Source organism: Pectinophora gossypiella, chromosome 7, assembly GCF_024362695.1.
Source record: "Pectinophora gossypiella chromosome 7, ilPecGoss1.1, whole genome shotgun sequence".
NCBI lineage: Eukaryota > Metazoa > Arthropoda > Insecta > Lepidoptera > Gelechiidae > Pectinophora > Pectinophora gossypiella.
Window position 1 is genome coordinate 15,690,801 of NC_065410.1, and position 16,168 is coordinate 15,706,968.

Here is a 16,168-nt window from a genome sequence, read left to right on the forward strand (position 1 = left end):
TCCACGCTTAATTAAAACTGGTCAAGAGAGAAAATGACAGACAGAGTGCCTTTTCTAAATTATTTAACTAGGAGAGCTTTTAAGAGTCCTGTCTTGAATTACTTTATAAAATACTTATTAAATATTCTTGATAATACCTATCTACATCGATATTTAAAAATGTAAGTGATGTAGATAAAACTACTCTACACAGACATTATGCTTGTTTGGTAACGTCTTTATATCGACATTGTTTATCGAGATTTATCTTGTACCTACATCCTATATGGTTATACCACTAAAGAAATAAAGCACCCATAGCGAAACGACGGTACTAATAAAGAATAGTACCTATGTATGAGAAAAAGATTTTCTCGCTTCCTTTAAGCCTTGTATCCACTAGGCAACAATAAACGCGCAACACCTAACGCTAAACATGCACGGCAACTTTGCACAACAGCGCGCGACGTTGCCAGCTGAAGCGCAACATGTCGTGTGTCTTGTTTGTTTAGAGATCATCATTAGTTGAGCATCAACTGTTGTCGAGATCCTCTAGCGACATGTAGTCGACGACAGATGTGTATTAGATGCGTAGACAGACAACGTTGTTAAACAAAAGTTCCGTGCTAACTTTCAATATATTGGGCAACATGTTGTGCATAATGTCGCGCGCTTAATGTTGCCAAGTGGAAACGCGGGTTTACCGCTACCAGTAGATAGGAAGGTGGTAACATCAAGTAATAAATGTTAGTAGCAAATACACTGCAAATGGTTCAATGAAATGGTATGGACGTGATAAGAATACATTTATATGGCACTTGTGCTGTCCAAGCACTTATTTCCGTTCACCAACAAGTACCTAGAGACTACGGTAGAGCGGAATTAAATAGGTAGTGTTAGATAGAACAGAATCGATCGATTTAAGCTCGACTCATCGTCATCATTATGCTAATGAACGTCACAACGCTAGTAACTCCTACCGCGCAAACTATCGTTTAATGTTATCTATATTGTAATATAAATGATAATATTAATGAACTACACGTTGTGTTTAAGATTAGGTACACGCGGGATGGTTTGTCTTTAGTCGTTTTGGTCCGCAAGCGGTTCGGACCGGTGTCGCGGTGGCGGTGGTGACTACTTGAAAAATTTATCTGACTAATATTTTTTTTACCTGCCAGAAAACAGCAGGTAACTGACAGTACTATTCAGAGGCGAAGGACAGGAGTCCTAGTACGGCTTTGAAATAGACCACTCTAGGCGCCATCCCACTCGCGTCAGACAGTACTGCGGAGCGGAAGACAAGAGGGAAACCACTGCCCTATTTAATGATGATGAATGTTCATAAGGTTATTTAACGTACTTACACACAAAAATAAAAGAAACAAAGGAAGCTTTTCCTTTATTAGAGTTATCTTCTAGCGAAGCCTGGTACGAGAAAAAGGATGTTCATAACATCTTCACTCAAAGATGTATATTTTCATGTAGAATGACTTTTTCTTATGTCATCTAGTCTGAGGTGTCCCACTGCTGGGCAAAGGCCTTTCTCCAATGGAAATAGTATGGTCTCCGAGTAGAGACAGACGCAGTGGCAGACCGAGGCGGAGATGGCGTGAGGACTTGGATGCTTTCGTGAAAGACTGGAAGCACTGGACAGAGTAACCTGGAATGACTTACCTCGCAGAAGATTTTCGGTATCATCTCCTGAGAGAAGCTTCCTATGATGATGCGGGTGTCCAGTTCCTGGTGGCAAAAGATCATTAAGTTTGAAATAAGAAGTAATATTGTAAAAGGAAGGAAAACATGAAACAGTAGGAGTAGGGCCCTGTGCTGAGAGGTCTTCTGGCCACGTCTTTCCCTCAGCGATACAGCTTCCGACGTGGTAGTAGTTTTACAGCTAGTTACATAATATGTAATTTAATTTTTGACGTTCAAAAAGCGCTAACTATATAAGCCAATTTTGAAGAATAAATATTTCTGTTTTCTATTGTAGGGCGACAGTTCGTCGAAAATTAGTAAAAAAAAACTGGATTTTTCCGCCCATTCCTCGCCAGATATTTATTTATTTATTACTTGGAAAATCAACAGCTTACAAAAAAAATATAATTCTGATTTAAAAATATAAACAAAAAAGCCAATTACAGGTTTTTTACCAGAAAAAGCTATGTTTAATAGGAACCGAGACTATTGTTATTAACCGGGCACAAATCCTGGAAATGATAACATGAATTTAAATCTGTGGTTTAAAGCTTGAGTCGGGATTCGAACCGGTGGTGGCACTACGATGTAGGTCACGTGTTCAAATACAGAAGCTAAGTAAGTTTTAACCCTTTCACGGACAGATACCATGGGTCATTGGTGGTTCATAATAGGTAGTATGACACCTTGGAATCAGAACGTCTACAGACGTTCCTTGAAAGTTTTAATTACTATACAACAAAACAACAATACCATCATATATATGATGGCACATATATATGTGCGTGGTGTGTGCACCCACTCCTTGTCAGTCCCACATAATAGGGGGCGATCCCATTACCATTGCCAGTTTTAATTACATAAGCTCACGACTATATCTCAATTGGGGCGATCAGACGTACATCCATCGCAAAATTCAAATTCAAATTCAAAAATATCTTTATTCAGTAGGTAACATAGTTACACTTTGAATCGTCAATTTTACATAACGAACGTCTCATCCGCCTAAAACTACTGCAGCTTCTCACAACCTGTATAGCCGGGGAAAAGAAGCTGCACGAAAAACCTCGGCACAGGGCCCTAGACGTTCTTTAAAAAAATTAAAATAATATTGGTATACAATTGAGTAATTTAGCTGCCTAATATTAGTTCTCAGACAGTTAATCCCATGCATTCATATCTTCTAAATAATTACTAACTTTATAATAATCTTTTTTGTAAAGTTTTTGTTTAACTACTGTCTTAAAACAGTTGAAAGGCAAATTCTGAATGTCAATGGGAATCTTATTGTAAAAACTTACACATTGCCCCTTAAAAGATTAAGTAATCTTATGTAATCGACTGACTTGTAAAGCAAGTTTATTTTTATTCCTGGTATTAACAATGTGCCGATCGCTATTTTTTGCAAATAATCCTATATCGTCACTGGAAAGGCAAAATTACGTAAGCGCCAAAAGGCCATTTCGAGAAAAAGCCGTTTAAAGTTTCATTAACAATGTGCCGATCGCTATTTTTTGCAAATAATCCTATATGTTTTTTTTACATATATTAAGTTTTCAAAGATATATTGTGATGCCAAAGTTAAAATATTAATTTCTTTAAATTTATTTCTAAGTGACATGACAAATGAACTATAAGTACCCACTCCGAGCTTTCTGTTAGACCAAAGTGATAGGTGGTGAGCCATATCGCTATCTATAGTGGTCGAGACAACTGTGTTAGTGAAAACTGCACTTATGATGCCATCATCATCTCCCTAGTATTATCCCGTTTTTCACAGGGTCCGCTTACCTAACCGGGAGATTTGATATGTCCGGTTTTTTCAGAAGCGACTGCTTGTCAAATCAAATCAATTTATTTGCGAGAACATAAAATACAAAAAGGTGGTACAATAATTTACATAACAGACCTGACCTTTGTCTGTGAACTGCACTGCAATTAAGATGTCTCTAAGTTTAATTATCTCTAAGTAAATAATCAATTACTATACAAAAGTCTTTTGGAGCAAACTCTAAAATGGCAGTTTTTAACTCGTACTCAGTAATTAACTAGTTCGTAGCAAAACTTTGCTCTAGGAGAGTTTTAGACTTTGTTGAGCCACCACTAAGGGACCTAAGTGAAAGCCAATTAAATAGTTGCGTACGAACGGATTTGGTACTACTTATACTGAAAAAAATATTTAACAAAACTCTGATTATTGTTTTATCACTTTGTGAGACAGTCTTTTGTTTGGTAAGGACATTACAGGCTTGAATCATGTGATTATCCGAAAAAGTAAGATAATTCCGTGCTTCGTAGGGCGCGTTAAGCAGTTGGTCCCGTCTATTAGCCGTAAAAAACGCCTCCACACCGCATTGGAGTAGCGTGGTGGAGTATGCTCCAAACCCCCTCCGGTTGATTGAGGGGAGGCCTGTGCCCAGCAGTGGGACGTATATAGGCTGTTTATGTTATGTTATTGTTTGTAAAACAGAGTGACTACTGATTTTTTTATAACTAGTTTAGCCCACGCCCACGTCCCACTGCTGGGTGCAGCCTTCAATTTCTTACCGTGCACCGCCTAACGCGTAAGTGTAAAAGAGATAGATAGTCCGTGCGCTCCCCCTTACTCATTACGGGCATTATCCCTTTCACGGGCAGAAACCATGGGTTATTGATGGTTCATAATAGATAGTATGACACCTTGGAATCGGAACGCCATTAGACGTTCTGTCCTTGGAAGTGTTAAAGACTAAAGTAAGACCCAGAGGGGGTGAGGTCGGCGCCCGTTACGAATTAATGCGGTGCGGAGACTTATTCTATGCGTAGTTGTTATTCTATGCGTAGTTATTATTCTATGCGTAGTTATTATTCTATGCGTAGTTATTATTCTATGCGTAGTTATTATTCTATGCGTAGTTATTATTCTATGCGTAGTTATTGTTTCTATGCTATTCTGGGAGCAAATAAAAAACATAGAACACGTTCAGCTGCTTGTCTTCCCGGGCATGTCGTAAAAACCGACAGAGGGATTGCGTCCTCTCACATGATGGACTAATGTTGTGGGCGATAGGCTGATCCCTTATCATCATAAGGTTCATCATATCCATCTTAGGACTTCGTATCAACAGTGGCTGCAAGTTGTCTTTGATTACTTGTGGCTCTGCCCACCCCATTTGGGATTACGGGCGTGAGTTTATGTATGTATGTAGTTATTATTCTTTAGTCTATGGTATTATTCAAAATCTCAACGTCCACAAAGTCTCGTGGCTTAACGATTAATTAAGTTTTCATCAATCCATGATAATGAGTCAGCTAAGAACTAAATCGCAAATTGGATCGTCAGAATTTCATTACTCCAGATGAATGGGCCGCCTAAATTTGTAATGAGGTAATTTCAACTTCTCTTATTGGATTCGGGAACATTTGAGAATCTTTTCTTTGTAAGATTTTATTTTGTCTGCAGACTGCAAGCTTCTGTTTTAAGACACGATAAAAAAGGTTTACATAGATATCTTGGAGGCCTTCACAACAACATCACATCTTAGGCTGTTGTGGGTGGGGGCATGAACCAAAAAATATGATTTTTATCATTTTTAGTCAATCTTGATCGATGGGGCTGGCATAACAATTTTTTTTAAAAACCCTTAATTATATAAAAGATTGGAGATCCTTGGGGGAGGCCTATGCCCAGCAGTGGGCGTCGTACGGCTGATGATGATGATATTATAAAAGATTAAAAAAAGTATAAAAGTTAAACAGTCATGCTTTTAGCGTCATATCAAGGACACACCACCACCAAACAGTATGCAGTTGGGTCTTGGGTCGTTCTTCTTTTTTATCGACAATAAAAAGACATTTTCTCATTTTATCAGATTTAACTTCTTTAAAATTATAACGGCAATAAATATTTTCATACATCATAATAATATAAAGATGTGTCTGTTGAGGACTATTTAGTGGTTCTCTTTATCTTGGTAACATACTTTTCTTTGCTGGCGCATTTCAAAAAATATTGCGACAGCGTGGCCCTTTTCATCGGAGACAGCATTTCAATTTACCACTCTGTCACAGAATTTTGTAAAAAACAAGCAAGCTACGTTAGTAACTAATTGAGGAACTGATTAGTATTTTGCTTGTATTTTGAGTATAATAAGATAACTATATTTTTGGACAATGGAAACATGAAATAATATTCTAAAACATAAGTTATCAGAAGCAGAACGAATTTGAAATCATTGTCGAAAAAAAGAAGAACGACCCAGTTGCTTAACCACTACGTTACCTGGGGGGTTACCGAGCACGAGCATGTTGTAAAAGTCAACTAAGAACAACATGATCGAGAGAGGGGCTTACTGCAGCAACGGTCGCACCACTAACATAATGCATGCAGCTGGTTGCCAACCAACAAGACACTAGGGGGGCTAAAAATGCAACATGAAAGCAATTCATTGCGCAAACATATGAGATAGAGATTGCTACTTATCAATAAGACCGCTTATTGTAATCATTCTATTTCTCTTTTGTTTTGTATTTTGTTTTTTCCTGTTCGTGCAATAAAGTATTTGTTATGTTATGCGCACTTACTTTTATAGGTATGCGCAAATGTCAAATTGCTATATTGCTTTTCTACATCATTTGCTTCGATGTTGCCTTTTTAACCCCCCTAGTGTCTTGTTGGTTGGCAACCAGCTGTATACATTTTGTTGGTAGCGCGACCGTTGTTGCAGTAAGCCCCTCGCTCAATCATGTTCTTAGTTGACATTTACAACATACTCATGAGGTGCTCGACGGTGAAGAAAAACATGATGTATATCCAGAGAAATGTGATTCGGGGATATCTAACATGACTTGTATTGGGCTGGCTTCCCCCTACGCGGGTTGGAAGGTCAGACAGTAGCTTCTGTAAAAAACGAAACCCGTCAAATCTTTAGGGTAACGGACCCTGTGAAAACGGTATGATAAGCAGCTGTATTCTGTTTTTTTTTTTCATTACCGCCCAGTACAGGATAAAGGAAATAGGGAACAATATTATTATTTGAATAAGAGGTCTTATTATTTTAACAAGAGGTTACTTTGAACTTTGAGATAAACAAGCCGATTTTGTATTCATCTGAACAATAAGGCATTCAGGTGAGACGGGGTAAGCAAATCGTGTTTACCAAAATGTCAAAATATTTATACAAGTGGTATACCAACGCGAATTAACATAACATCACACGATATAAGGTCATGGTTTTACCGTATTAGGTAGTCAGAGGTACATCCATCCGTCTGTTTACCTAACCCGAAGATTTGACAGGTCCGGTTTTTTACAGAAGCGACTGCCTGTCCGCCCTTCTAACCCGCGAAGGGAAAACCAGCCAATATAGATTATGTCACATACCACCGAAACGCATTTCTCGGGAATGTGGGTTTCATTAGTCCACTTTCCAACCTAAAGATTTGACAGGGCCGGTTTTTTTACAGAAGCGACTGCTCGACTGACCTTTCACCTTAAGGGAAAACCAGCCCAATATAGGTTAAGTCACATACTTACCTCTGAAACGCATTTCTCGGAAATGTGGGATTCCTCACGATGTTTTCTTTCATCTTTGAGCACGTGATAATAATTTATGATCCAAACATGAATTCCAAAACAAGTTCGAAAATCATTGGTGTTGGCCAGTGTTGGGATTGCAACCTGCGACCTCAAACTGAGAGTCAAGCGTTTTACAACTGAGCCGCCACGTCCAATGTGGGTTTCGCTTTATTTGCAAAACAATAGTTGCTTAATAATATTTGGTTTTCATCATTTCACATTTAATATACAAATAGTAATATAGCTAAACCACAGAAGTTTAAGTGGAGAAATACCCAGGAGGTCTGTGATTAATAGAACCACGTACATATACGTATGCGTATGTTATTTAGGTTATAGTACTGGTTGTATACATGGATGCTCATTGTTCTGGCCTCTGAGATTTTCTTTTGTTATCTGTTGCGGTCATTATTTATTCCCAGGATAATTTAGGAGAATAAAGTTAGCTTTGCTTTGTTTTGTCTAAATATTTATTTTCTACATTCATTCTGTTTTTCTAAATTACGTTCTGATGCCTAGTTTTCTCTTAATCACTTTTAAGTGCATGAATGCAGAAAATCTCCACAAAATAGTGAACTGAGTACTCCAAAATCAAAAAAAGAATTATACAGAATACACAATACAATACAAATACACCTTTATACAGCATTGGTATTTTTAGGTTAGGTTAGATGAATAATTTAATTTAAGAACCACGCTCTTGTCGGTGTAGCATCCTCCATGCTACTTTAACTGCATCCATGCTGTTTTTTTTTGTTTTTTGTTTTTTGCTTTTTGCTTTTTATTTTTAGGTTATCAAACCTATAATATAGGAGCAGAGATATAGTAGAGGAGGTATGTGATCTAACCCACATTGGGCTAGTTTTTCCTTCGCAGGTTGGAAGGTCAGACACGCAGTTGCGTCTGTAAAAAACCGGACCTGTCAAATCTTCAGGTCAGGTAAGCGGACCCTGTGAAAAATGAGATATCGCTGGGGAGATGATGATGAATATAAGAGCGATATAATATTGAGGAGCTCGGTGGCGCAGCGGTAAACGCGCTCGGTCTGCGATTGTTGAAGTTAAGCAACTTTCGCAAAGGCCGGTCATAGGATGGGTGACCATAAAAAAAAAGAAGTTTTCATCTCGAGCTCCTCCGTGCTTCGGAAGGCACGTTAAGCCGTTGGTCCCGGCTGCATTAGCAGTCGTTAATAACCATCAATCCGCACTGGGCCCGCGTGGTGGTTTAAGGCCCGATCTCCCTATCCATCCATAGGGAAGGCCCGCGCCCCAGCAGTGGGGACGTTAATGGGTTGGTGATGATAATATACGGGAGACGAGCTCTGACGTCGTGTGTGTGTGGAAAACGCAAAAAGGGGCGGCCCAAAGAGACCTTGAGACGATCAGTTGACCGGGAGTTAAAAACTCTCGGTATGTCATGGAAGCAAGCTACACAGGCTGTAAAAGATCGCGAGGAGTGGAAATCTGTTATTGAACCCTACATCCCAACAGGGGATCTAATCCAAAAGGATTAGATAAAGGCCAGTAGGAAAAAGGGCAGGTTTGATTAAAAATAAGTTTTTTCTAAGTTTTCTTTTTTCCTATCTTTAGGGAATAAACAACACTATGGCTTTGCATTAAAACGCTGTGCAAAGGGTTAAAGTGTAAAAATATAACCAAAGCAATATGTTTGTTTACACTGTCGAAATTTAAGAAAAGTCAACAGTAGCGACACTTTATGGGAGAAATAACGGCCTCCGTGGTACAGTGGTTTGAGCGTTGGGCTCGCGATCCGGAGGCCCCAGTGGGGACATATCACAAAAATCACTATGTGATCCCTTTTGGTTAGGACATTACAGGCTGATCACCTGATTGTCCGAAAGTAAGATGATCCGTGCTTCGGAAGGCACGTTAAGATGTTGGTCCCGGTAACTACTTACAGATGCATATTAGTAGTAAAATAAAGACCGCGGATAATAAAATAAAGGCAGTTTGGCAATTAATAAATAGCGAAACAAAGGCTTCAAAACCGCGTGAATTAGAATATAATATAGAATCGGGCACTGGGTTAGTTAAACAAGATAAAGATGTAGCTGAAGTTTTTGATAAATTCTTTACGAACATCCCTGTAAAAACTACAGAATCTCTCAAGTCCTCTCCTGTTCAAGCTGATATATTGTTGAAAAGTAATGTTACTGCTTGCACTGAATTATTTGATTTTAAACGCGTTGATCCGAGTAGTATTGTTAAAGTATTCAAACAGCTGAAACTTAAAACCTCGAAAGATTTATGGGGATTGTCTGTCAAATTGATGAGCTCTGTTATTGATATCTTAGCACCATATCTAGCTTACATTTTTAATATGAGTGTTGAAAATAGCACTTTTCCAAATTTAATGAAAATCAGTAAAGTTATACCTCTTTTTAAATCGGGCACAAAATCAGACCCCACGAATTATAGACCGGTTTCTATTCTACCAGTACTTAGTAAAATTTTCGAGAAAATTATTCTCGACCAACTGCTATGTCATTTTAATTTAAATAACTTACTTCACAGCCAGCAGTTTGGTTTTACTAAGGGTCGGTCTACAACAGACGCGAGTGTCACATTTGTTCGACACATTTTCGATGCTTGGGAGAAGTCGCAGAATGCCGTAGGAGTATTCTGTGACTTGTCTAAGGCATTCGACTGCGTGGATCACGAGACCTTGCTTTTGAAATTGAGGCACTATGGATTAAATAATGGAGCTCTCAGTTTGTTAAATTCATATCTAGGTGATAGGATACAAAAGGTACAAATCAATAGTACGACTTCTTCGGGCTCTCATGTTCAAATGGGAGTTCCTCAAGGATCCATTTTGGGGCCGTTCCTTTTTTTAGTGTACATAAATGAATTTACCTTATGTAGTACAGAACCAAGCTGACATTGTACTGTTCGCGGATGATACTTCTCTTATATTTAAAATCGATAGAAAGTTAGAGGAACTTGACGAAGCAAACAGCGCTGTGTCGCAGGTTCTAAGCTGGTTTACAGTAAATAACCTAGTTCTAAATGCTAAGAAAACGAAGTGTATTAAATTTGTTCTACCAAACGTAAAGAAAGTAAATAATAACATTAAAATTAACGACGAGAAACTAGATTTTGTTGAACACACCGTTTTCTTAGGAATTACTGTAGATTCAAAACTTCAATGGGGCCCACATATTGTATCACTAGCGGGCAAGCTAAGTTCAGCAGCATATGCCGTCAGAAGGATCCGACAACTCACAAATGTACCCACTGCTAGACTTGTCTACTTCAGCTACTTCCACAGCATAATGTCTTACGGTATTTTATTGTGGGGTCGAGCCGCTGATGTAGAAACTATTTTCATTATTCAAAAAAGGGCAGTTCGCGCTATTTATAATCTGCGTTGTCGGGACTCTTTAAGGGAGCTGTCTAAAGAAATAAATATACTGACGGTCGCAAGTCAATATATATATGAAAACATTATGTATGTACGTAAAAATGTATCTCTCCTTCCGAGAAATTGTGAAAGGCATACTTACAATACAAGGAATAAACATAAAATTGTTGTTCAAAATTCTAGATTAAGTAAATTAAATTCATCTTTTTTGGGGTTATGTATACGTTTTTACAATAAAATACCAGATAATATTTTAAATTTGTCAGAGAACAAATTTAAAGCTCACGTGAAGCTTACTTTATGTAAAAAAGCCTATTATAAGATTAATGATTACCTAAATGATAAAAATGTCTGGTATTGAATGTGTTCCTCTAGTTATTAAATAACTTGTAATGTACCCTCATTGATTTAAAAGATGTGTTGCTGTTGCAGTTTCTTGTCATTTCTTCTCCTCAGCCATAACACCTTGCGAAATGACGTAAATTCAAAAATGTTACATTGACCTTCAACAAGTTTATCCATGATAATTACGTTGAATAAATGATTCTGATTCTGATTCTGATTCTGATTCTGATTCTGATTCTGATTCTGATTCTGATTCTGATTCTGATGTAAGTAAGTAGTCGTTACATGAGCCATGTCAGGGGCCTTTGGCGGCTCAATAGTAACCCTGACACCAGGGCTGATGGGGTTGGTAATCCACCTCACAGCCCATACGATAGAAGAAGAAGATGGGAGAAATAGGCAGTTTTCATCCTCGTTGTAAGCGAACCTTAAGCTGCAGCAGTTGTTCCTTGAAGTCAGACTCAGCGAAGGTGATGGAGGCAGTACATGTGATGTTCGCAGCCTCCAGCTGGGTGACCAGCTCGTTCACGGCCAGCGAGTACACCTCTTCATTCTGGGAGAACGCTGTCACTGTATCCCAGCCGAATTGTCTGTAGGAGTAACAAAATATTAATGTACAGTCATGAGCAATATAATGTACCCACTTTAGGACTCTGTCGCACTAACATATTTGACATTTAGTGAGACTTACATTTCAATTTGTCAAAAAAGTTATTGTGACATGGTACCAAGTACAGAGGACTCTCCACCTATTATTTCTTTAAACATGTCTTATTGTAGATTTATATGATTTTTGTTTTTTTTTTTTATAGCATATACCCGTGCTTAGGGAAACTCACCAAAAGAAAATTACTTAAATCTAAAAAAATCTGACTTGGACCCGCAGTTCTTGTCAAGGCGGGCTTTGGCTTGAGAAGAGCAGAGGGTTCCGGGATTTGGCTGTTTTTAATTTATCTCTGACACAGTCATCCACCCAAGTCAATATTTTAAAATTATTATTATTTTATAGCACTTACGTGCTCAGGGTAACTTACATAAACTGCCTATATACGTCCCACTGCTGGGCACAGGCCTCCCCTCAATCAACCGGAGGGGGTATGGAGCATACTCCACCACGCTGCTCCACTGCGGGTTGGTGGAGGTATTTTTACGGCTAATGGCCGGGACCAACGGCTTAACGTGCCTTCCGAAGCACGGAATCATCTTACTTTTTCGGACAATCAGGTGATTCAAGCCTGAAAAGCCCTTACCAAACAAAGGACAGTCTCACAAAGTGATTTCGTCCCCATCGGGAATCGAACCCGGACCTCCAGATCTTGAGCCTAACGCTCTAACCACTAGACCACGGAGGCTGTTGACATTTAGCTGTCAGGGTAACTTAAAAAGGGAAAATTTAAATCGACAAAAATTCTGTCGGCGTCGGCTTAACCCTTTCACGGGCAGAGACCATGGGTCATTGATGGTTCATAATAGATAGTATGACACCTGGGAATCGGAACGTCATTAGACGTTCAGTCCTTGAAAGTGTTAATGACGATAGATCGAAAGAATTTCGCTTGGACAGGAGGACCCGGTGGTGTAATGGTTAACACGCTCGTCCCGGCTTGACAAGAGCTGCGGGGTCAAGTCCCTTCCGTGTCAGATTTTTTTTTTCTAGTTAATTTTTCATTGATTTTCCTACTTGGCCGGACAAATGGGGCGCTGACCTGATGAAAGCAATCCTGGCAGGGTTATGTGAGGAGTCAGGCGCGACGGTGCGGCAGAATAGGGGGAACTCGCTGCGGTCGCTCAGAGCTGGAGACGTCGAGCCAAATGAAACCTGCAAACATACAATACTATTTATTTATTTATAAAGCACAGCCACATCGCACATGGTTTTCCCTTCGCGGGTTGGAAGGTCAGACAGGCAGTCGCTTCTGTAAAAAACCAGACCTGTCAAATCTTCAGGTTAGGTAAGCGGACCCTGTGAAAAACGGGATAATGCTAGGGAGATGATGATGATGAAAGTACAGCCACATCGCATACTTGCATCAAAACATTTTTACATTAAGAAGTTTACAGTATTGTGACTAATATACAAGGTTGTTAATGACATCGTAACGAAAACTTTGAGGGATTATTCAGATCATGATTCTGAGCTGATATTTTCCGTCGCAGTATGGAAATGAAAATAATTAAAAAAAACACTATTATGAATTTTCCGACTATAAATTCCACTTGAAATCGACTCAGAATCATGGTCTGAATCATCCCCCTCAGTATTCGTTACGGTGTCACTAACACCCTGTTTATGACAATAGTTTCCAACTAGTCAAATCAGTTACTTTTTACTAAACGTCAAAACACGAAATGACTAAAGGAAATTGTATGAAAAAGCACACTGTGACGTCATAGTGAAACGTGATAAAATGTCAGACTCGTTATTCCGTTTTTCTTGATTAAAATTCTTAAATAAGTTAAAAAAAAGAAAATGTTTTAATTAGTTTTAGATCTGTCTTAAAACGACCCAATTAAGGGTAAGTATTTAAAAATAAACTAAAATTAAAATTACACAGCAAACTTAAAACTTACAAAAAAATAATAATTGGTAAATATAAGTAGAATATTGTACATACATTAACTCACGCCTATTTCCCACCGGGGTAAGCAAAGACTATAGAATGTCTATTTTTTTTTTGGGAAATAGGCGTGAGTTTATGTATGTATGTAAGTAGAATATTGTTGTGAAATAAGAACTACGTTGAGTTTCTCTGAACTGAAATAAAGAGTTTTTATTAACACACTTGTTTTATAAGTAAGTAATTACATTATTTAGGAGTCGAAGTGGTCGCCATGGTCGAAATCGGTCGGATAGATCATTCATATCACTCAATATCTAAATCTCACCTGAAATAGAGAAACAACATTCGAAGCAAATAATTTCACATTCAGGTCAGGCAATACCGTTTTTATCATAAGGGCACACGGGTTTAGTGATTTGATGAATTTCAATGTGGCCTTCTTAAGACTCCTGTGGGTCTAAAAAGGCCACATTAAAGCAAAAATCAACGACTACCAAATAGCAATATTGCTTTTTAGGTTGCTTCAATATCTTTTTAACCCCTCTCGACAGTAATTAAGCGTTTTTGTATTGTGTTGTTTATTTTATTTTTTAATGAAAACTAATAATTATTTCATAGACCTACTTATCTATTTTCTCTCTCTTTTTCTTATGTTATTTTATTGCGCGTGTGTGAGACGTGTATTTCCTGCAACTACCTATAACTGCAACTATTATTTGTACCTAAATTTATACAGAATAAATACTTTATCTGTAATAAAGATAACATTAGAGGTAATATAAATTCTAGAACATCGACTAGGATTGAGTGCAAGACGCTGCTATTCGAAGTCAGTATTAAAAACCGATCCTATTGACAGAGAAAAATATACACTGAATCCCAACGATCGAAGTATACAATTTCAAGGTGCGGAAACGCAAAGGTCATGTTCGATAGATTGAAGAAGGAATATAGTTTCCACATCAAAGAGCCAATCACAGAATCGACGCCACTACATTGCGAATATCAATTTCGATATCTCAGGAGTAAACAGTCATGAGAAATATAATGTACCCACTTTAGGACTCTGTCGCACTAACATATTTGACATTTAGTGAGACTTACAGTTCAATTTGTCAAAAAAGTTAATGTGACATGGTACCAAAGTGTATACATATTACTCAATTGTATACCAATATTTTATGTTTATTTTTTTAAAGAACGTCTAGGGCCCTGTGCCGAGGTTTTTCTTGCAGCTTCTTTTCCCCGGCTATACAGGTTGTGAGAAGCTGCAGTAGTTTTAGGCGGATAAGACGTTCGTTATGTAAAATTGACGATTCAAAGTGTAACTATGTTACCTACTGAATAAAGATATTTTTGAATTTGAATTTGAATGCTCGTGACCGAACATGTGATGATCACGGAATAGAAGAATGAGGTTGGAAAGGCCCTAACGCGCACTATGTATGAGAACCGCTGTCGCCGGTTCAACCCTCTTCTTCGTCTAATCCTTTTATCCTGTTGGGATGTAGGGCCCGAATAACAGATTTCCACTCCTCGTAGCTTGCTCCTATGACACGCCGAGAGTTTTTAACCCTCAGTCAACCGAATGTCGTCAGGTCTCTCTTTTAATACTACTCCTGCAAACAGATAACTACGACAGCTTTACTGCATCTGAAATTCCATAGCCACTTTATCGGCAATGTATATTTTATGCAATAGGCTGCAATTTTAACATTACTTTTCCTAAAATACTGTATACAAAAGGTTTATTTGATAAATAGCCGATTATATGAAGGACAGGTTGTAATACACAAAATGACCTATTAATATATTACCGCGAAGCTCCTTAAGTAGTAAAGTTTGAATTATTTGCTTATAGGTACTTGTATGGCGCGATTTTCAAGTCACTTGGCCGTACAGAAGCAGGAAAGTACCTAAGATCCATTTTTCGTTGGAATAAAAAAAACATTTTTTTTTATATGATTGAAATATTAAAGTATTTGCCCAACTCAAGATGTTTTTGATTTTACAAGATGTCTCTACAAAAAAAAAATAACAAACAAAACCGACTTCAAACGCAAAACGACGAAGTTATCCGCAAACATACATAAATATGTATATACGGTCGAATTGAGAACCTCCTCCTTTTTGAAGTCGGTAAAAAGAAAATGTCATCAAAATCGGACCTGTCCTTGGCAATTTAGAAGTGAAACCCGTCATTGACTCCAGTAAAAGAGGTCCGTGTTGCTCTGTGTTCTTAGTTCCTGACCTGCGTACTCAAATGTTAGTTGAAGACACAAACACCTCGTTGGGACGTCAGACCTAACTCAAGTTGTGCCTCAAAATAAACTCAGACACTGTTAAATCAAATATTGGCTTTATCTAACCCTCCTTGTGACCAAACTATACTCTGACATATTGCTGCAGAGTTAGTTTTCGTTTGTTGCAATCGCTTTGTCTGGTGAAGGTGTTTTCTCTGTCGTAACTATCGAGTGTAGTTCGTAAAGTCAAATGTAAAGTGTACTTTTAGTACTATTTTTAACTGACTTCAAGAAAGAAAAAGGTTATTAATTTGACCCCTATGTATGAAACCAGAAATCCGAATAATTTATTCAACGTAATTATCATGGATAAATTTGTTGAAGGTCAATTTAAAAATTTT

General features: G+C 38.1%; 1 protein-coding gene across 1 annotated transcript in view; it reads right to left on the reverse strand.

The window, feature by feature from the left end:
* Nucleotides 1-16,168, reverse strand: part of LOC126368325 (gamma-aminobutyric acid type B receptor subunit 2) — a 102,825-nt gene that overhangs the window by 32,494 nt on the left and 54,163 nt on the right. Inside the window, exons 4-6 of the mRNA XM_050012235.1 lie at nt 12,670-12,782; nt 11,391-11,553; nt 1,657-1,722 (exon numbers count right to left, since the gene is read on the reverse strand). Coding sequence (XP_049868192.1) covers nt 1,657-1,722; nt 11,391-11,553; nt 12,670-12,782 — 342 coding nt within the window. The remainder of the gene's footprint in view (nt 1-1,656; nt 1,723-11,390; nt 11,554-12,669; nt 12,783-16,168) is intronic.